This window comes from Dermacentor variabilis, chromosome 2, assembly GCF_050947875.1.
Source record: "Dermacentor variabilis isolate Ectoservices chromosome 2, ASM5094787v1, whole genome shotgun sequence".
NCBI classification, from domain to species: Eukaryota; Metazoa; Arthropoda; class Arachnida; order Ixodida; family Ixodidae; genus Dermacentor; species Dermacentor variabilis.
The window spans coordinates 183,047,930-183,069,110 of NC_134569.1; the positions used below are offsets into that span (position 1 = coordinate 183,047,930).

Consider the following 21,181-nt stretch of genomic DNA (forward strand, 5'->3'; position numbering starts at 1 on the left):
TTTGTGGGGTTTAAACTAAGAAGCTGATGTACTACTGCTGCACTACTATACAAGGATTCATTGGGTTTAGACACAGAGAAAGTGTTATTAAGAATAATAACTACAGAGGTTGATCACATTTAAGCAAACAAGGGCTATGGGAGAAGCGGTAGCGGAATGCTCCAAATCGCTTTTGACCACCTAGGGTCCTTTAACATATGCGCCTAAAGCCCAGTCCACAGGTTTGCTTTGTTTCTTTTATTTGGTATCCAATGCCTCCAGAGAACTCAGCTAAGTCTCGTTAATTAACCAATTAATGGACATAAAGCAGTAATCATAATTCCTACAAAGAATTCCTTTAGGACCTGTTGTACAGCTACTTCTGTGCGTACGGTGACGGCGAATATACATTATTATTGACAGCTGCATCAGAGGAACGTTATTTCACTGACGACAACGTGGCCGAAGGTAACTTTTTCTGATCCCACAGTAGTGTGCTGCGGGCCTTGGCTTAATCACTGACAATTAAATCACATGTCTCACCCCTTCTCTGGGTGTGTAATGTTGTCGATGAGCGCAGACAACCCTCCCCCCCCCCAAAAAAAAAAAGAAAGGAAGAAAGAACAGCCTGCTTAACCACCTTCAACTTCGCTATAGCGAGGTTTTGCTACTGTCGACGTTACCTGGAGCTTATAAACTGAAAGCCGCACATTCCAAAACAATGAGGTATGTGTCTTCTCTTTTCATAACTTCTACTATTTGGACGTCGGGTTGCTGCAACAAAGTACGCACCGTCCAATCTGGACGCCATTCCAGCAGGGTGGCGGGGCCACCACGTCCGGGTCACACACAGCGCCGGCCAAAGACGAGAAGAGGGTGCGCGAGGCGCTCAGCTGCCGCAGAAGCTCGCGTTGGCGCGACCGCAGCGCCGCGTCGGCGCCCCGCAGGGTTGCGCCCGAGGGTCGCCGCCCGGCTGCGGCAGGGAGCTCAGTCCGGTTCTCGGTTCGGTTGGCGCCACCCGGGCGCCGCCGAGGGTCGCCACATTCCAACTTCACCTGGAAGCAAACGGGAAGCGTACCGTCAGCTGTTACTTCGCCAAGTGCTCATGGCCTCTGGTTTGAAACAAAATGAATTTGACACGTGGGGTTTAATGTTCCAGAGGAACCTTGGGTGTAAGAGTTCCAGATTTAATTTTAACCACGTAGGTTTCTTCCACGTGCAAATACGCGGGCGTTATTGCAATGCGCAACCTTCGCAATGCGGCCGCAGCGGACGGAAATCAAACCCGTGACCTCTACCTCAGCAGCCCAACGCCATAGCCACTGCTAACCACTGCGCTACCGCTGCCGTTTACGCTACCGCGGCGGGTAAACAAACAATTTAAAGGACCCTCAAGGATATACATTAAGTGAAGCTAAAGTAGCGTATTATCACTTGATTGTCTGACTGTCTAAAACACGATTGTGTAAAGCATTCATTATCACAAAGAGCTGTGCTTAATTTCGCAAGAAATAAATTTCGTCGAGGTAAACACAGGACAGGGTACTGGAGCCACAACTGTGAAAATAAAGAATACAAGGGTGCCTAGCTTGCCCTCCTTGCTCGCATTCTCTGCAGAGCTACATGCATGGAGCCAGGATATAAACTACGTACGAGGGAGCATTAGGTCACGCAACCCGCCAGCAAGCGATCCTCTTCGCGTTTTCTTTCTCAAACAGTGGGCCAAACACGTGACCTGCGCTCAGCGGGCTCGGCCAGCTCAGTGTGCTTGGTTTCCGGTAGGCTTTAAATCCACCCGCACGCGCTCGGGTGCTTTGCCAATCGCGCTGCGCACATTTGCTCCCGGCATGCGTGCTTGGGCAATTTCGGTCGTTTGTTGCCACGAATGCACTTGTCGACATCGTCGCAACGTGCGAGTGCGGAGGCCACCACGTTGCTGCCGCACCCGTTCTCCTCTCGGAAGAGCGTGCGCTGAGCACGGCGGCGAAAGACGCTACAACGTACCGCTACGTTATCACGAGTTGAGCCGACGTTTCTCGGCTTCAATTTTTACTTCTACCGTGGCTGTCTATTTGCGCATGTTGAAACTGACAGCCCCGTTCCCACATATCCTCAATGTTAATCACTGCAGCTCTCTATAGCCTACGATCATGTCGCTAGTGCAGGCTAGCGTAAGACAACAATACGCACCCTCTTGGCAAGTTCAGGACCATTCTCCATGGCGTGGATGACGGCCTCGGATACCCTTGAATCCAGCAGTGACAATGCCTCGTCCAGACTGTAAGCACCCACCAAGCGCGGTAGAAGGCGGTGCAGGGACGACACCAGGTCACCCCAGGGTGTTTCCAGGTCCTCCAGTGCAGCCAGGCAGCCACCACGGGCCGCATTCACACATAGCCCCGAGCATGTCCGGGCCAATGGTGAAGCCTTTCCACTTCTTTTGGTCACTGTCGGGAAAATATGCCCGTGCACTCTTTTTTCTTTTCTTTCTACGCATGCTGTATACGATTCGCTCAAAGTACAATGCATTCAAATGTACAGTCGAACGCTTGAGTTATAGACCATTAATGGAGTGATCGGTGTGATTCCGGCAGCCACAGCATGTGGGTAACTGTTCCTGCTCTAATGAGTCGGCACAGTGTCACGTGTGTAATCAATCAGATGCTTAGTAATAGCAAATAATTACAGTAATGATGCGCAGGCAGCACCAATAAGTAGAGGTACGTCTAACGGCACACATCCCGCAAATCACACCATGCTACCCTCATCTCTTTCGTTTCTGGATATATCTGTAGCATGTCACATTTGTCCGTGTGGCAGGTAAAACCAGAAGGCCAACATTTCAGACATGACATTAGAAATGAATACCAACTTCGCTCATCTGGTCTGAAGTTTACATCTGCATTCGTTTGTCCCTCGTCGCACCTAAAAGCAATGGGAAAGGGACTCCTTACAGACACCTATTCTTTCAGGCCTGATCGGACGGTGCGAGCACAAATAATATGTTTATGCCATAAAAGGGCAATGGCTACGGCACCAAAGGGCACTCAGAATCTAGTACTAGAACGTTCCGAACAACGTATAAAAGACGGCAGCAAGAACAGCAAATAACACGAGTGAGACAGACGTGATATGCTGACTGTGGTGCCGAGTTGCGTTTACTGATAGGTAACATTTCATTCAAACATGCACTACTATTCGATCCATAAGAAATTCAGGGTGCGATAGCGTGGCAGGCAGCCTGGTCGGGTACCTGAGCTGAAGGCAATATTTAAAAACCAAGCAAAGTGAACAGTGCCTTCCTGTTGGCTCCTGGCACCCACCCCAGGTAAATCCTCGTAGTGCACCGATATCTCACCGTTCAGACTGACACACGCTACGTTGTTTTGCCGTCACACGTCAGAATCTGTGGCCGTTATGTGTGAACTCCAAACGCCTCTACTGAGAAACCCTGAAAGTAATACCGGCGTTTACACCGGAAACTCGATTGGAAAGCATGACAAGGTCATGGCGCAAGGACACGTGAGCGAAACGTATCACCGTGGATGGCAGTCTGATTAAGGCGTGCGTGCCATACCGCCAACGATATAAATGTGCGTCCGCACGCCGATTCGGTACAATTTTTTTGCGGAGGAAACCGATGAAGTGAGAGTCTGCCTAAGGAGTGCAAGCAACCGAAAAGCACTGTTGTTCCCCCTCGCCCCTTTGTTTTCCATTTTTTGCGTCGCTTCGGCGTTGCCCGGTGAGGCGTACACTGCTATATGCCCCGCGCTCGACCATCCGTTTCGTCCAACTTCAGGTTGTCTCAACTCAAGATAGATAGTCGAACTAGAAATAGTGCGCTTTTCGTAAGAGCACATAGCTATGCTAACCTAAGGGAATAATGCGTGTGCGACAATGGATTAAGTGTTAACTCCAACCGGCGCGCATGGATGTTACCGTAAGGAGGTAGAAATACATACGCTATCGATATCAAAAAATAAAATAGAGTGGTCTTTTATTTTAAGGAGGCACTGCCATGCTGCTACTTAGTGGAGCCATGGCTACACGACCGGGGATTGAGTATGCAGGCTCAAACGTTTGTCAAGACCGCACACACACCACCACAGGCACGCGAACATGCACTGGGCATCAAAAGCCAAAAGTTTGCAGGTGCGGATTTCCTGAAAAAAAGCTGCATTCCCGCTTAGTCTGTGCCACAGCAGGTAGTAAAATAGTACCGCGCGGAGTTGGCCACATATTGTGGTTCACGCCGCAGATATATGAATTCCAGGCTGCGGAAATACCCAGATTCTCCCTAAATTTCGCGCCCGGTAAACTTTTGACGTCGACTCTACATGGTGGAGAGACTGAAAAAAAAATCGGAACATCATTTAAAATGACCAATATCGATTAACGAAGTCATATAGGTACACGCTCAGGTGTTCAGTGGAGGCAAACTCAAGTAGGCGCGCACACACACGCCGTAATGGAGGGGGTAAAGCGGGACAAGCAACACACGCATTTGCGTATAGATGTGCCATTCGATACGCTCGGGTGCATACCTTTGCCACCTGTCGCGGGCGGCAGCGATGCGCAGGCTCCGCAGCCCAGGGCTCGGGCCAGGGCCCGGGCGCAGTGCGGCTCAGCGTCCTCCGGCGGCGAGCTGGACGCGTTGACCACCTCGAGCGCCAGTCGCGTGGCGCGGAGCACAGTGCGAACAGCGCCTAGGGACTCGGCCAGTGAACCCTGCGCAACACACAGTGCCATACATACATATATATACACGGCGAACGCTTCCACCTCGAACGTGCGATTACCGGCACATACACAACATGCGCAGGCACACGGCACTTTCGTTCAAATTTTTATGCACGGTAAATTACTCTGAGCTGTTTGTGAAGTTCGGTTCTGTAATCGCTCTCGCATCCGCGAAGACTTAAAGGGACCCTGAAACGCTTTTGACGATTTTCTACAAACGTATTGAGTCGTTAGAGTAGGTCATTCTGATCATTAATTGGCACATCTAAGTGCTCCGCGTAAAGCGTGTAATTTATTATAAGGTTTTAAATATGCACATCGCTGCCGATCGCAGCGCACTGCTCGGCGGAATTTTAAGCCGCCCCTACCCATATGACCGAAATCACCCATACGACGTCAGTGGGGCGAGCTATCCGATTGGCTGACAAGGGCGCGTGATCGATAATTTTTCCAACTTTATGGTAAACAAATGATCTTCGTAATAGTTGGAATGTTAGTTAATTTGTTTTTATGAAAAGAAAGTAACATAAAGAGAATGCACAAGAATAATTTTTCAGTACACTTAAGCACTTCCGGCACACAGCATGTGTCGTCTGCTTGTGTTACAACGTACTCCATTTTGAAGAGAGCTCCGCGGTCAGAGTCGGTCTCAGTCTTTTCGCGAGCACTATGATTCGACTTTGTTGCCTTGTGGAGTGCAAACGTAGCAACTGGCAATATGTCAAGCTGCGACATCGTGTCCCTCTGCAAGGCAGCGTACGAGCGAACTGGCTGCTGCGCATCGGACTGCCGCTATCCGATCGGCGCCAGGATTTGCGCGTTTGTGGCCGTCACTTTACACCGGAAGATTACTAACGCAATAGCGTTTCCCGAGTCCGGTATTAGGGAAAACGCAAGCGCAAGGGGACAGAGTCTGGCCGCTTGACTTTGCCGTAACGGGATGAGCCATGAGATAAGCAGAAGGGCAAATGCGAATGGTCTGCACGGTGCAGCCACCTGGTGGCACAGAGCTCAACCATACACAGTAGCAGCAACGAAGTGTATTCTTCTTTGCTGCTGGTGTGTATTTTTCGCAGGAGTGTAATCATGAACACGTTGTTTTTATAAATGTTTAAAATGTTTTACACTTGGTTAGAGCAATATTAGCGCTTTGTTTGGCTGGTTAAACGCTGCACCAACAAGTGTATGGACCGTGCTGACCGATCAGGCCGCTCACGTACGTCTACGCTAAAGTGCCTTCAACAGCTTGAGTTTATGCCTACAGTCATTTGCCGAAATGACCAGCTTGCCTGTGGTTACCGGAATACAAGACACGTTCGGCGCTACGACAGAATGCTCGCAACGCGCGCTGCTTCGATAGCTCTCGCTTGGGGTCGACGGCCAGGCGGCTAGCGGAGCGGTCTCACGCGGGCGGGGGCGGGCTCCAAAACAACCGGAAGTGGACGATGTGACGTCGCATCGTGACGCTGAACCAGTGAAGGCGGAGCTTATCCCCACTAGCTCGGCGAACGAGTTGAGGAGGAAAAGCATGGCTAGGGAGGAGGGTAGCTTCTAATCGCTTGTAGCTCCATTAATACGTAACGCTTCACTTAAATTGTGGTGCGAATGTTGTACTTAAGCTGTACCCTACGCGTCTACAAAATTTGTCCGAACCGTTTCAGGGGCCCTTTAAGAGGAAGCTTTAGCTCGGGTGCTCCTATCTAAATACATGTAAAAGCAGAATTCGTTTTTCTCGGCAACCACTGAACCAAACTTGACGAGGTTTGTTGCATTTAAAAGAAAAACTTAAAATCTAGTGACTGTTGGTTTCGGATTTTTTATTTAGGTCGTAAATATTTTATTAAAAATTGGCAAAAATTGAAAATTTTCAGAAAACGAAACTATCACGTTTACAACTCTGTATCTCAGCAACGAAAATTGATAATACAATTCCGTGAACTGCATCTAATAGTACATCTAAAGCGGACAAAATTGATAGGTTACACGTGAATGTCAAAAAATATAGTAAAATGGAAATATATGCTTTGCAGAACCCAATGTAAACAACGTAACAAATTCACGTAAAGTATAAAATGACGTACAGAATTTGTCCGCTTTCAATGACCTGATGGGTCTCGTTTACAGAACCGCGATATCTGCTCTTGATGCAGAGTTATGAATTTGTAAACTTCGTGCTTCTATTTCTTTTTGAACTTCCGAATTTTTGAAAATCTTTTTAACAATATTCAGGACCTAAATAGAAATTCCACGACCAACAGTCACTAGAATTTCACTTGCCCTCTCAAATGCAACAAATTTCATTAAAATCGGTCCAGGGGTTATCTCAGAAAAACGTTTTTGCGTTTTTACATGTATTTGAATAGGCCGCGTCGGAGTTGGGCCCGAGCTAAAGCTTCCTCTTAAGGTTTTGCGCCATTCCCCGTTTCGCGCCCGAATCATTTCATTCCGCTGAAGATTACACCACGTGCCGGTTCGGCCCCATTGGATCGGGTTGCACCTGTTATAGAGCCCTCGCCGCTGTAACGAAAGTGCGTGGGAATGGAGACGGAAAAGGCGACAGCCGGCGACCTGCACTCCATGGTGCATTGTGCAACGACTGCCATGATGGAACGACGCGCGCATTCGGAGTTGGCTGGTGCTCGCGCCGAGTCGAAGGTCACCGTACTTATTCATTTGTACGACGCAAGCCCGTACTCTATATAAGCCTCGCGTATCTCGCCGAGGCATGTGACCGCTATTGCCGAAGTGCGCGTGCACTGTTTCCAGAGAGCCCATGCGAACGGCGCCAACGAGAACGGGACAATTGCCAGAGCTGCAGGGCGCGCTCGTTCGCCGCCATATACACCTCGTACAACCGCCGCGTGGGTTCGCCGACGACCATTGAAAGCAGTTTCACCCAACTGGGAGCCATCGGTGAAGAGCTGTGCACATCACCTTGCTGCTTAGGTGCACACATACAGGGTGCCCCATCTATCGCGAATCGCGTTGTTCCAAGTGCGTTCACAGTCTAGTATAGAGTAGCCGCCAGTAATTTTTTCGTTGACGCCATTCAATTTAGTATTGGCAAGTGGATAATTTTTTTTTTAATCGCTGATCTGAATGGCATGCTGTCAATGAAGAACCTGTAGAAAACTGAACTTAAAAGTGGCATGTTTCCAGCCAAGCACTTTTGCCAGTTTAATTTTTCTGGCTGATAAAAGCGCTGTCGCGAACGGGGCGCGCCAAATAAAGCGCCATCTATGCCGCACACGCTGCTATGGAGCGTGTTTGAGGCCGCTGCTTTTTGAAGCGGGCGGACTGTTAGTCACGCGATATTTTAAATGCGCAAGAATTTCTATGCCTAGCCAACGAGGAAACAAGTCCATCAATCCGTCCCTCCGTTCGTCAAGTAAGGCGATCGCTTTCAAGATAGGGCCCGCAGCAGCGAGCGACTTGCCCTTCGTGCTGCCTCTAGCGTCAACGCAAACTAAGCGGAAAGAACACAGCGCACACGAAGCTATCGGCACTTGGCGCTCTCTGTCGCCATCGCAGATCGCCTTTAAGATGGGGCCCGCGCGGCCGCGCCATACGCAGCCGTCGCCTGAGTACGATTAATCACGGTTCATAATGGTTCGACGCGGATGGATAAACCGCTAAAGAACGATAGCGGCTTATGATGATCGGAACGTCATCAGCGCAGCTGGCCCCGCCACCTGAAATAGTTTGCTTGCGTTATCAATGCACTCTGCGCCGACGTCCGCAGCAGTTCCAGTCGCCGCAGCTGCGCTGCCGTCTGTACTGGTCGGATCAAGTTTCGTAACACTGATAATGACACCCGGCTGCGTGGAGATGAGATAGTGACGCAATGCTTACGCATACTTAGACAACTCCCAGAGAAGATTCCGCGAGATTTTTTTGTTAATTTCTCGCTAGGTTTCTTTTATTAGCCAGCAGAAATGAACTGGCAAAAATTACCTGACTGAAAACACGCAATTTCCAAGTTTCTTTCAATTTCCTACAATTTCTTCATTTACAGCACGGTATTCAGAGAAGTAATTAAAATGGCTAATTGCAATTAATTATTAAACTGAACTTCATAAACAAAACAATTACTCGAGGCTACTATACCCGACTGTGAACAATGAAATATTTCTGAATTTCCTCAATCGTAATTACCTTTAACACAGCAAAGCAGTAAGTATCTGCGCACACGTATAACCACTGTGGATTGTTGTTTATGACGCAACCTTTCGTTGAAAAATGATCAACCTGCAAAGCCACAAACCTGTCTAGAACGACGTTTAGGCAAATCCATGTACTATATACCAATCATAACCATGCTGACTGAACCGATGTGCTTGTCTGCTAACTTAAAACACTGGCGCGAAAGTTCCGCCTAGCAATTTCTGTAGAAAACTATCTCACGTAGTATCGAACCCTGCCTCGTGTCGTGCGTCTCCTGCTTATCTGCGTCGCTGCACTGTCTGAGAAAAACAAATAGTTCCGAATTACGACGCAGAGGTGGCCTGAACGCCATACTCAACGAACAGCCAGCAAAATCATCTTTCCAACCTGCGAAGACTGCCCTCACCTTCGCGTCAACCGTCTTGCACCCCGATGTCTCACACGGGAGACAGCAGCACCGATACTTCACCGGGAAGCGCGCACACGTGCTATGCATCACGCTCAATCGATACCACTACTGTTCGGGGCGGTTTGTGGTCCCGACGAAGGTGCGCATAGCAGGACATGTGTGGATGACCTCGTTTCTTTCCGACCGCGAGCAAATACAGCCTTGCGTCGATTCAAGGACCGAGATGGAATCGACGTGCGCCTCTGTCGTATACGCCGGTCTCGCCGTCATCAATTTTGTTCCTGTTTCCAACCGTTGAGAGCAATACAAGAAACACAACGGTAAACAGCGAACGATATCGCGCACTTCATGCCACGCTGCGACGCCTACGAAGAAGGGCCACTGCAAATGAGCGAGGCACGACGCGTAGTCACGTTTAGAATGACAGGTCACAACTGCAAGCGCCATATCCTGTCACTGTTTCTTTCCGATTGCTTAGAACCGGGTACAAGCGGACGCTATAGGGCTTCAGTGAGTTCTATGTGCCTGATTTATAAAATGCCTAGATAATTAATCTCGGTAATAGCTATACTCCTTAGTTCATTCGCTCGTCAACGCGAATATCCGTGCCCCGCAACACAATAGTTCTCACGTGGAGTTAGCGTATTTCTCTCATTCCCCGTTATGTGTTGTGTAATGAAAAGCTATATCTTTGTTATCGAGCGATGCGCTATACAGTAGGTGAACAACACGTCTGAAGCATTGATTTAGTCGTCACATTCATTTACGCACGCGCAAACGCTAAACATACGCCAAAATAACGGCTATACTGTCCGGAATGTTGTCTGCATGTTGAGGTTTCGACGCACAATCTGACGTCACCCCTTCCACCTCGCAAACCCCCAGCCGTAACTCACTTGGAACATCCTTACGGGATGCCTACGATTGTGCCGAACCGTAACTCTTCGGAATTCCAAAAAAATAATACCCTGTTCGAATGTATCGGCGATTTCCGATGGGCTCTACTTCGGCGCACCAGGTGCGCATGCCCACCTGCCGCAGTGCCCCCTGTGAACCACATGACCTCTCCTCCTTTCTCTTCATTAAAATCCACTCCTCCTCCTCCTTGTGCACCACGCGCGGCGCTGCCGCGAAACGCTCCCATCGGGGTGCGAGGTGAACGGATTGCAGCAACGAGCCTTTGTGCTTCGCAGCGGATCAGTTATAGCACAGTCACCTGTCATACGGCTCCGTCTCTCCCACTTTCCCCTTACCCCGGTGAGGAGTAGTAGGATGCGCAGTCCAGGCCGGCCTCTCCTCCTTTATTTTAATTGAAATTTCCTCCTCCTCGCTCATCGCGCTATGCCTGGTGTAACACTGACGCGCCGACACAACAGCAGTAAGATAAGAAATTATGAAATGGGAGACCGATCAATCGACATACCGAACGAGTGAGTGAGTGAGTGAGTGAGTGAGTGAGTGAGTGAGTGAGTGAGTGAGTGAGTGAGTGAGTGAGTGAGTGAGTGAGTGAGTGAGTGAGTGAGTGAGTGAGTGAGTGAGTGAGTGAGTGAGTGGTCTGCACCAGGGCCGTAGCCAGGGCGAGGGTTACGAGGTTCTAACACCCCCCGAAAATATCGCGCCGACAACGTATACCATTTAGCACAACTTATACGTATACGTCAAAATAAATGATGTGTTTGCAGTTTAATACATGTCAGTGATGTGCTTGATTCAAGCGCTAAAATAACTCAATATTTCAAAATGGCCGCTGCTGTCCCCGCAAACCCCTCCCGAACATAACTTCTGGGTACGGCCCTATAGCCTTAACGTCCCAAAGCAAAAGAGTATCTATGACAGACGCCGCATTATAGAACATTAAGTGCTGATTTCGGCCAAGTGGGGTTCTTCAGCGCGATTGGACGGTGAGAACGGATTCATGCTGATCAGCACACACTGGAACTTCAGATTAACTAAGGAAGAAATTGACCGGACAAGTGCTATAAACTCATTTGTTACATGCAGAAGGAAACTTGTACATCTCGGGAGAAAGCACGCAGGAAAGCTGTTCTCAATTTTCAAAAATGAACGAGGAACTTCATTGCAGAGGTGCTGCGGCTTGTGAATGAGAGATTGCACACTTTCCCTACACCTATCTGCCTCTTTTGTTTGCCTGACGGCTGCGCCTGCAGACACTCGGCGGGACAGTGCCACCGCGGGCCAAGTGACCGATCATTTCCAATATCTTCAGCTCGCTTCGGGAAAGAACTTCGAACTCTTGAATTTCCACTCAGTTCTAGACTCAACGGTCGACTTCGTGCAAGATGGCCTCAGTGTTCATGGCGGAGCGTTACAAAAAAGCTAGTCGCAGATGGCGGAAGATCAGAGCGTTGTCTATAAATATTCATAAGCTAATCCAGCTTTCTGGCTAGCCATTGCCGCGTTAAACGCTTACTGGTGATGCTGCTGCAACAACTGTTACTATTGGGGACGAGCTCCGCCACTGGAAGAGCTGGCGCCACCGTCGGCGTGAAGTGGCATGAGGGATCACGTAGACACAGCGGCCGCGTCAGCTGCTTCGGAAGCGTCGAAGCGAGCTGAAAACGAAAGTTTAAAGTCCCACCTGCGCTGCGGCTCTGATTAAGTGGTGAAGCTTTCCCACCTTGGGTGTCTGCTTGACAACATTTGAAAGCACTGCAATAGGTAGTGGCTGCCTTTGGAAGCGTGCAGCATGGTAGGCTACTGTTCCATGCCGCAATGCCGGACGTACGTAACGGAGCCCGGTGTCGGCTTTATTCACACGTAGCCGCAGGACAAGAGGCTGCGTGAAGCTTGGATTGCGAAACTTAGAACCGGCAAGCAGCCATCGGCTACGACTCGGGTGTGCATCAAGCACTTCCGCGAGTAAGATTTCTGCTACAGCGCTGGGACTGCCATGTTCGGTGAGTAGCAGGAAACGCGCAGTGAGACGCTCACCCGCGCTCGCTGCCCGGCCAATGTCATGACACTTTGGTCTACGAACTTTTTGATGCTAGAGACTGGCAAGTTCACTGGAATGGATAGGAAGAGGTAAGAAGCACATTAAAAAAGCATGGCTTATGGTCATGTTTCTGTGTTATGAATTAACCCACTGGATTACGAAACAGAAGCAGCGAGAAATCGCACGCTGAGAATACCGGTAAAAATACAGTGCGACGCAACTTGAGAAATAATATTGAAACGTCCAATACTTTAGAAAAAGAAATATTGAATAGTCGCGACGACACATATCAGTCGCCGTAAGCGTCGAAGTCTCTATAACGAAATTATTTTTCAACAGCTCTGATAGCGTCCAAGCAACAATATTTGCTTGTGTACTGTCAGATGCACATATTCTGCGGCCTAAAGCTCAAGGCACGGTGCAATAACGCGCTCGAAGCGAAAGCGAAACATTGTGCGCGGACATGCATGCAGGCGCGCAGTCGGTCGCCGCGAACCCGTGCGATCGCTGCATTAAGGCTTCATTCTGTTATGATCCATTCGGTGATACAGACAACCCACTACAAGAATATATTTCACATAGTTTGCTCTCAGCGGTTGCCTACTTTGCACGCCAGAAGCCGGTTCGGGAGACTCCACTGCGGCGACCGCGCGCAGTGGCGTTCACTGTACGTATTCGGTAAACAGATAGCGTCTGTAAACGATTCTGTGCTTTCAGTTTGCCCAAGATTATTATTTCGACAGTAAGAAACTTCCCTCGTTTTAACAGCACTTACAGAAATGTCCAGGAGGGCTGCCGCGTGGTGTTTTTACTGAGCGCCGAAAGCCAAACCCATCAGGGGCGAGCCGCGTGATCCCTCATACTACGCAAGAGAGGCGCGTCCGACAGATGGCGGCTCCGTAAGTCCTCGCCCCCAATAGTATGCTGCTGCTGCTGCTACTGCCTTCCCTACTTCGACTACTACTAAAAGAACACATAAACTACTACTACTACTACTACACCTGCTTCTACTGCTTGACGCTGCTAGTATGACAAACTTCCAGTTTGTGTCCAATGTCCAGTTGGTGCCCATCGTGTTGCGCGCCGTACCGTGATGTTATCCCACCACAGCCAAAACACTGCCCGAACTGCCATCGGGTGTTTTTCCTAAAGCGCTGGCAAAACAACGCGCTGGCAAACCGGCACGCGAGACCGCCGAGCCCTCGCCCCGTAGGCCCTCGGATACACGGCGACATGCGCGTCCATCACGCAGTGACGCAAGCGTGTCGGGCGCTGCCCGGTGACGCGTTCCGTCCCGAAACGATGAGTGATGGGAAGGCGCTCGCCTCGGCTTCCGCGAAAAAAAAAGGAGAGACAGCCGCAGAAAGGGGGCCACCACGCCGAGGATACCCGCCAAGGAAAGCCGTAATGACCCAGACATCCTGGCAGCCTGCCTGCCTGCCGCGGCTGGAGCTCGGCCCCCTCGCAGGGAGCCGCGCATATCCGTCACCGGGCGACGACGGGCGAACCGATATCCTTGCCGCACTCGGTGCTACGCGCGCTTCCATTGTTTTCGCCTCCCCCCGCCCCTCCGACACCGTGCTGCACCGACCCGCGGCGACCATTTGCACAGAAGCTGTCGCGCGACGCTGGAACGCGCTTTCGCAAACGATCCCCGCGGGAAAGGTGCCCGTCAGTGGGCGTTACCAATAAAGACACGCCGGGATGCAGGCTGACCCACTGCTGTGTCGCGGTGGATTCTACAGGTGACAAGCTTGCCCAGTTCGTGTGCGCGTAGTTTATGTACCTTTCACGCGCTTTGAGTGAGTGCACGCGTAAGTACGCTCTGTTCTTCGCAATTCTCGAGGACAATTAACGCGCCCATACACGACGACATCGGAGGGCACGTGCTTAAGCTCGCTGTACTATTTGATCATACTTATCCTCGCCTACTCTATCCTGCGTACCGTTGAAGTGTCTATCATAGTGCGAGCCAGTTACTGAAATTTTCTTCGTCTTCGGGTATTCTCTTTTTCTTTCTTCACCCCAATGTAGAAAGCCACGGGCCTGCTCCTCCGGCCAACGACTCCGCCTTGCCTGATTTCTTTTTCCTCCCCTTAGAAGAAAGTGACGGCTGGGAGAGGTCGATTTCGCACGAAATTTAAAGCACTCCGTAGTTTACCCCGTGCCAGTGGACACCTACTATGTAACGGCACACTTCAGCAGTTCGCAAGCAGTCTGGACGCGACTGCGTCACCTGTTCCTTTTGGGCATGTGTCGAGCACCGCAATAATCTGATGGCGGCGGTGGTAACGTACACGTTTACTTTCCTTTAAGATTACGATCGCCCCTTGACCGAAGTCATACGGACGAAAGGGAAATGGGGAAGAGGCGTCGTGTAAAGGTGTCCGAGATTGCCTTCCCGGATTTGTAATAATCCGAAAGCTGACCTATATATCCCCTACGTTTCTGCAACCAGAAAAAACGCACTCGGTACTTTTGCTTAACTTTTCGTGAGCCGTATACCCAAAGCTAGCCTCACTGCAGCAGGACGTCCGCAAGTTTCCACGTGTCGCGAGTTCACAATAATGTGACAATATGTCTAGTGTTTGGAGCTCAACTCTAGTATCAAATTAGACCACCTTATAAGTATTTGCGAACCTTCTTACTCGCTAGAGTGCCATCTTTCGACTATGTGCTAGAATCGGGTCGTATAAGGTGTCTGCGGCTTTAAGCTGCATACCAGCAGCGCGTGTCGACTGATCGCCCGTCCTTATAATTTGGGAGCATTCGTAACGCGCGCCTATACTACGCACAGCGCCTGAGCGCGCGTGCGTTGCCTATGAAGGAATCGGGACTGCACGGCACCTTTCGGAAATGTATACAGATGACAGCGAATGTTGGGCGGTGCGCGGCCGGATACGCCGACGGCCAACCAAAAGACCCACAGGCGCGGTTCGCTACCGGAAACTGACTCATACCCACACCGATCTCTCCGCGATTGAGGAGCCGAGAGACGCCGTTAGCGTCGGAGACCGCATTGTTTGGAAGGCAAGAGCAACAGACGTCGATTTCTCCACCGGAAGCGCGGCTACCGCTCAGGATCGCAATTTCTCAGGCCTAGAACAATCTAATCAATCAATGAAAAATTTTGCTACCTGGGTACTGAAAAGGAGTCGACTTCGCTTGTGTAGAGCACGCGGTAATATGATACGCAGCCGAACGGGACCAACTACGCAAAACTTGCAGCTGAAAAACAGCCGACCACATGGCGAGTCCAACGAAAATTGTGAATGCCGATATTGTCTACACCTACAACAGAGCTGGTGTGTTCTCTGCCGGCGGCGGCCCCTTTGTCCGCCGCCGGCCGATGGTTTCTTCGGCTCGCGATGGTTTCCCCGGCTTGGGCGCGTGCGCACGCTCTTACGTCGCCTCGATGTCCCGAGGCAGCGCCTTCCGATCGTGGCCCCCGTTTGTTCTTCCGTTTCTTTCCGTTTTCATTTTCTCTGCTGTGGGGTGAGCGATGGCAGGTGCTGGCCAAAGGATAGGCAGCCTCTTTCTGCCGGGTTCTTCGTTCTTCTTGTCGCGGTGCGCCGTTAGCGGCCACCAGCGACCATTTGGTCGTTGACTGTTGTGCCGCGATTAGATTTCGATTCGAACGTGTTGCTTAAACTTGTTGCATCGGGTCTCAGCTTAATACATGTCGTCTCTTCTTTGCGGAGAACTTCGCCTAGGGTCTGCCTTGCTGCGCGCGCGGGCTCTCGCCTTCGCCTCGCTGGGACTGGCGGAGCGTGCGCGCCGCGAACGTAGCGTGAGACCACATTGGCCGCCACCTACTATATTTAGTCAAACGCCTTTACAACGAACTTCTCTGCAAAGAGGTTACCTGTATAACGAATGATTTTTGAGGTCCCAAACACTACGTCATAAACGCGTTCGAATGTATTTGCACGTTCTCCAGTAGAACTTGTCGCGGTGGGCCGCCGCCGTGTAGCGCACGGCAGCCGTGCTCATATATGATGAATTCCGAACGCCGTGAACTCGCCTGACAGAAGAATCCCGTTTTATCCTCACGTCCTCTTATATGCACTTCAAAGCGCGAAATCACCCGATCATATCCCAACTCGTCCTATGGTTACACTATGGGATACCCAGCTCGTCAAGTCTTGGCGACGTTTGGGTTAATTGGATAAGAAGCAAAGAACCACTGAAGCAGGAAACTAAAAAAAAAAAAAAAAGATGACCAACCCTTCCCCTACCGGAAAATGGGGATAAGCGGAGCTTGTCCTGCGTGTACCTGACCTTCGTCCCGGTAGAGTAACCCACAGATAACGGTACCCGATTGCTTCGGCAACCCGCATCCTCATCTCAGGATCTTCTCGTTGCTGTCGGATTGCCTAGGCTCGGGCGGCTCTAACGGCTGGATCGGCGCGCTCACGGCGAACCCTTTCATGGGCGAGTTTTCGCCTTCGCTCGTCGAACGCTGCCTCTTCCTCGGGGGAACGCACAACGCGCGACCGTCCCATCCGTTTTCCGAAATTGAACTGAACGGAAACGAAGCCGGCGCAGCGCGCGCGATACCGTTTACTGCGCTTTCCCTCCCCGGCGGAGGCGAAACGGCTGATTGGTTGCGCGCGCGACTATGCAGCTGGAATCCTTGCTAATGACTCACGCTCCGATGACGGCACAGCTTTCAACTTATCAAACGGTCCTTTCCCGCAGTCTGCTGTGGGAACAAGTGGCTTTTTTTTTTGCGTGACCACGACCACGCCATTTGTAAGTCAATACAAGCTTCGCTTCAAAATGGAGCGTATGCGTGTGATCAGGAATGAAGATGGCTCCAGGGAATGGCGTGCAGGAATAGTTCTGGTCATGGAACCATCCGGTGACGTGACGATATGTGCAGACCTAATCAAGCCGAACAAAATGTGTTGTCGGAGATCATTTTTACTCTGCCTGCAACCTATGATGCATCAAGACCTGAAATCTCTCTCGGGAGCAAGGTGGTTTTTCTAGGCTCGACGCTAACTCGGGCTTCTACCAAGTGAGACTAAGCATAGGTTCGGAAGAACTGACGACATTTGTTACCACTTTTGGCAGATACTATTTCACCAGATTGAAGCTCTGGTCCTCGTGCTTCTCTGCACCTGACTAGGCGCCACTAATACAATGTGCGCCGTGCTCAGCACGCGCCTTACCTTGAGCCTAAGCGGGGCGTCACCGAAGGGCCTGAGCCTTCCCTGCGCCCCCTTGAGGCAGGCCTTGTAGTCGTCGCTGAAGTCGGCCAGCCGCGGGTTCACCGTGTGGAAGTACACCAGAGGAAAGAGCTCGCCGAAGAAGGCGTCCACGGGGTCGTCCTCGCCGTCCTCACGGGCCGACTCGGCGCCCTCCGACGACAGGCCCAGCCGGAAGCGCAGTGCGTGGAACAGCCGCCTGACCGGTGCTCGCGCCTCGACTGCCACCCGCTCGGCGTACACGTCTGAGAAGAGAAGCTCCGTGTTGCGCTCAGCCTCGGACACCAGGCTGGACAGCCGCTCTGCAGAAAGAGTACAAAGATGAACTCGTCGTCATCATCAGATTAGATAGACACTAAACAGTGATATCAAGGCCAGCATTGAAAAGATATGTGTTTTTCAGTGCATAGTCGCAAAAAAACATAAAGAAACGATCTACGATGGCTGTCAATGTCGTATTGCATTCGAACGTGCAGTCAGCCACATGGTTTGCCGGACGTGGAATTTGCGTAAAAGCTCAATTTCCGCGACGCCTATAGGCACATGCACTCTTGGATTCTAAGACCACGTTTTAATCCGTTATAGCTTCTTGCGACGCAAACAGTGATCCATTCAATTAGAAGCGCCATGGTATAACAGAGCAGAAATTGGCACTACCGTGGAATTCGTATGTCGCAAGCTTTTGTGGACGATTGCACTTAAGTTTCGCTTTTGTGTGTTGCATGGTATTTAGCATATATCTGCTTCGCTATGATGATTGCTGAACCATATGTTCACTATACTTTCAGTTTTGTCTAAAGTTTCAGTGTATACTATGATTTGTTCTTCGTTATGCCCCCCTCGCTTTGTCATGGGACCGCAGTATGTAATAATTAAATATATAGGCCCGTTTGTATTGGTACATAATAATATAAAAGGCTACTTTAATTCATTTGGCGGGTAAATGATGACTTACTGTAGATGACGGGGGCTGCGCATCCAACTGCGTAGAAGCCGTCATCCACTGTACCGAGTAACGAATGAATGCAAATTGAATGACGACCCGAGCTCGGTACAGTTACGATAAAGATATCTGCAACCTACAGATCGGTTTCCGGTGACGTAGGACAGGGGTAATTGGATAGACACTGGTCTTTATCTTCCAGTGAGCCAATGCTGTCAACGATTATATTCCGATTATGATCACCACATTTACCGTTACTGAAGACAACTATTACTACTAACATGATCACGGATACAAAACGCACAGGAAATTTCGAAGTAAAGGTGAATCCCCACATCCCACATGAAACGGAACTTACACAAAATACCAAAAACTGTTGCAAATATTTGCACATAATTTCGATCCTCCCGGAAGGCGACCCGCAGTAACTGGGACCTGCGCTGCCATCATCAGTAGCACCAGCACATCCAGAAAAGTATTTTTTCTGTCTGGGCAGAAGAGTTAGAATGACACACACACACACACACACACACACACACACACACACACACACACACACACACACACACACACACACACACACACACACACACACACACACACACACACACACACACACACACACACGTTATATATATATATATATATATATATAACCGCTTGGCATTAGTTCTGCATGGACATCCCCAAGGTACTCTTTAATCATGCCCTACAGAGCAATCATAAACGTCTCAACTGTCTAAGCATGTTATGTAGTGCAATGATAGCGCTGATGGTTAACCATGACAAATAAATAAATAAATAGCCACTGCCACACTACAAGCCACAGTAGGCAGTCGTCACCTAGTGTTCAAACAAGTTTCAAAATTAAAATTGAGTTTCGCGTGCAGATGGACCATACACAGAAAAAGGTGATATACGAAAAAAGGGAGGCAGGGAGCTTCCTTAATTTTCCCGACATTTTCGTTAGTAAGATGTAATGACGTTCACGTTACTGAGCTACAGTTATTTGCAAGAACTCTTCTACGGAAAGCGAGGAACACTTCTGACACATGCTTCTCTAGCGCTACAATGTTACCAGTAATAAACGTCATTCCAGTGACCTATCTAGAACAGAAAAAAGTTCATTTTGCTACAGCAGCGTTACTTCGATAGATTGGTGCAAGAATTTCAGTCGAAAATAAAATGCAATAAACCAAACGTAGACAACATTTATCGCGCAGTAATTATACACCGGCACGAACGACCGCGCCGGCTTAAATCCGCCTCCTTCGCATCCTTTAATATTTGGCTAAAGGAGATGGCTACAGTCCTTTTATTACTCTCACGCAACTGGCAGGCAAAATGAGAGCGAGATGGCACGCGAGAGGGAGAGAGAGAGAAAAGCAAGAGCAAAGGCGCGCCCCGACGTCCGTCCCAAGTCGGTCGCCGCAGCATTCCACAGTCCGTTCACACTCTCCGCCGAGGGTTCGATGCCCATATCGCCGGAACTTCTCCCGGTGGCGGCGGCGACCAGTCAAGCAGCAGCAAACAGCTATAACCAGCCGCGGCGGCGAGAAACACATTGAGGCGCGATGACGAGGCGGACTTAACCTCTCTTCTTTCTCCTCCTCTTCGGAGCCCCTTCTCCGGGTCCGGAGCGGCCAAGTTAGAACAATACTAAACTAGGTAGACACAGAGAGAGGGGGACGGGCGTAGTAAGGAAGAGAGGGTGGTGTCTAATCCGGCTCCTAGGCATCCTCTGCGTTGCGCGGCGGCGGGGTGGAAGATGAAATAAAAAAAAGTCCAAGTCAGAGTCGACGGACGCGGCGGCGGCGTTCCGCGCATTCCCCGCCGCACCTTCCCGTCTCACGCTGCTGACCTCCTCCTCGCGGTGCGGCTTCTCTTCTTCATCGGTCGGCCCCGGTTGCCGCCGACGGTGTGTCGCGCCGCGCCCGAGTTGCTGCAGAGCGGCCGGACTCTCTCGTTGGCAGCAGCGATCTACCTTATAACCTCCCCCCCCCCCCCACCCTTCCTCGCGATCCCCCGCAGAGTCCTGCCGCACTATCTGCCACTGCCAGCCGAAGGCCTCATTGCCATTCCCACAGCAGTGGTCTTGCTCTCGCTCTCCTTATCGACATGTCCCGTGCCGAATTGAATGCGCCCGCGAGCGTAAGGGCGCGATATCGTGTCCATCTTGTTGAGCATGCAGCCACCGCCGCGAGTCCGGATTACCACTGCTGGCATCGTTGTCATCGTCCGATATTCGGAATACCCGAGGGCGACAGGCGGAGACAATACAAGAGACGAAGAAAGAAAAAAAAAGGGGGGAAGAACGACGGAATTTTTTGGTTTCCGAAAGAGTCGGTTGGCCGCGTTGAGCCGCATATATAGGCGATCAAAGCGTGCGCCGATCAGTTCGCGTCGCCAATAAAACTGCAAACTTCTGCGAAATCGACGGAAACTTGTAGAACACGCGTATGCGCAGCCACAAGTCGCCGATTTTCGAACACGTACACCGTTTCTGCGTGGTGCGCAGAGCGAACACTGCTTACTTACGACAAGCTAGTATGCGCAACGGGAATGCTCGGCAAGCTGTTCAATTAGAACACCCTGGCACGAACTGCACGGTGCGGATGACGAATAAATTCGAAGGGTCTCGATTGACTTCATCCAGACACTGCTCTACAGACTTATAGGAAAGCAGGGGAGCACCAGAGCCAGCGGATATACTGGGTAAAACTAAGGCGCGTATTAGACATATAAGTATTTCGCGTTTCGGGTACGCGAGTGCTCTC

At 50.4% G+C, this 21,181-nt stretch overlaps 1 protein-coding gene across 1 annotated transcript in view; it reads right to left on the reverse strand.

The window, feature by feature from the left end:
* Positions 1-21,181, reverse strand: part of LOC142572990 (glypican-5-like) — a 144,975-nt gene that overhangs the window by 17,260 nt on the left and 106,534 nt on the right. Inside the window, exons 3-6 of the mRNA XM_075682476.1 lie at positions 17,426-17,763; positions 4,524-4,707; positions 2,170-2,426; positions 772-1,034 (exon numbers count right to left, since the gene is read on the reverse strand). Coding sequence (XP_075538591.1) covers positions 772-1,034; positions 2,170-2,426; positions 4,524-4,707; positions 17,426-17,763 — 1,042 coding nt within the window. The remainder of the gene's footprint in view (positions 1-771; positions 1,035-2,169; positions 2,427-4,523; positions 4,708-17,425; positions 17,764-21,181) is intronic.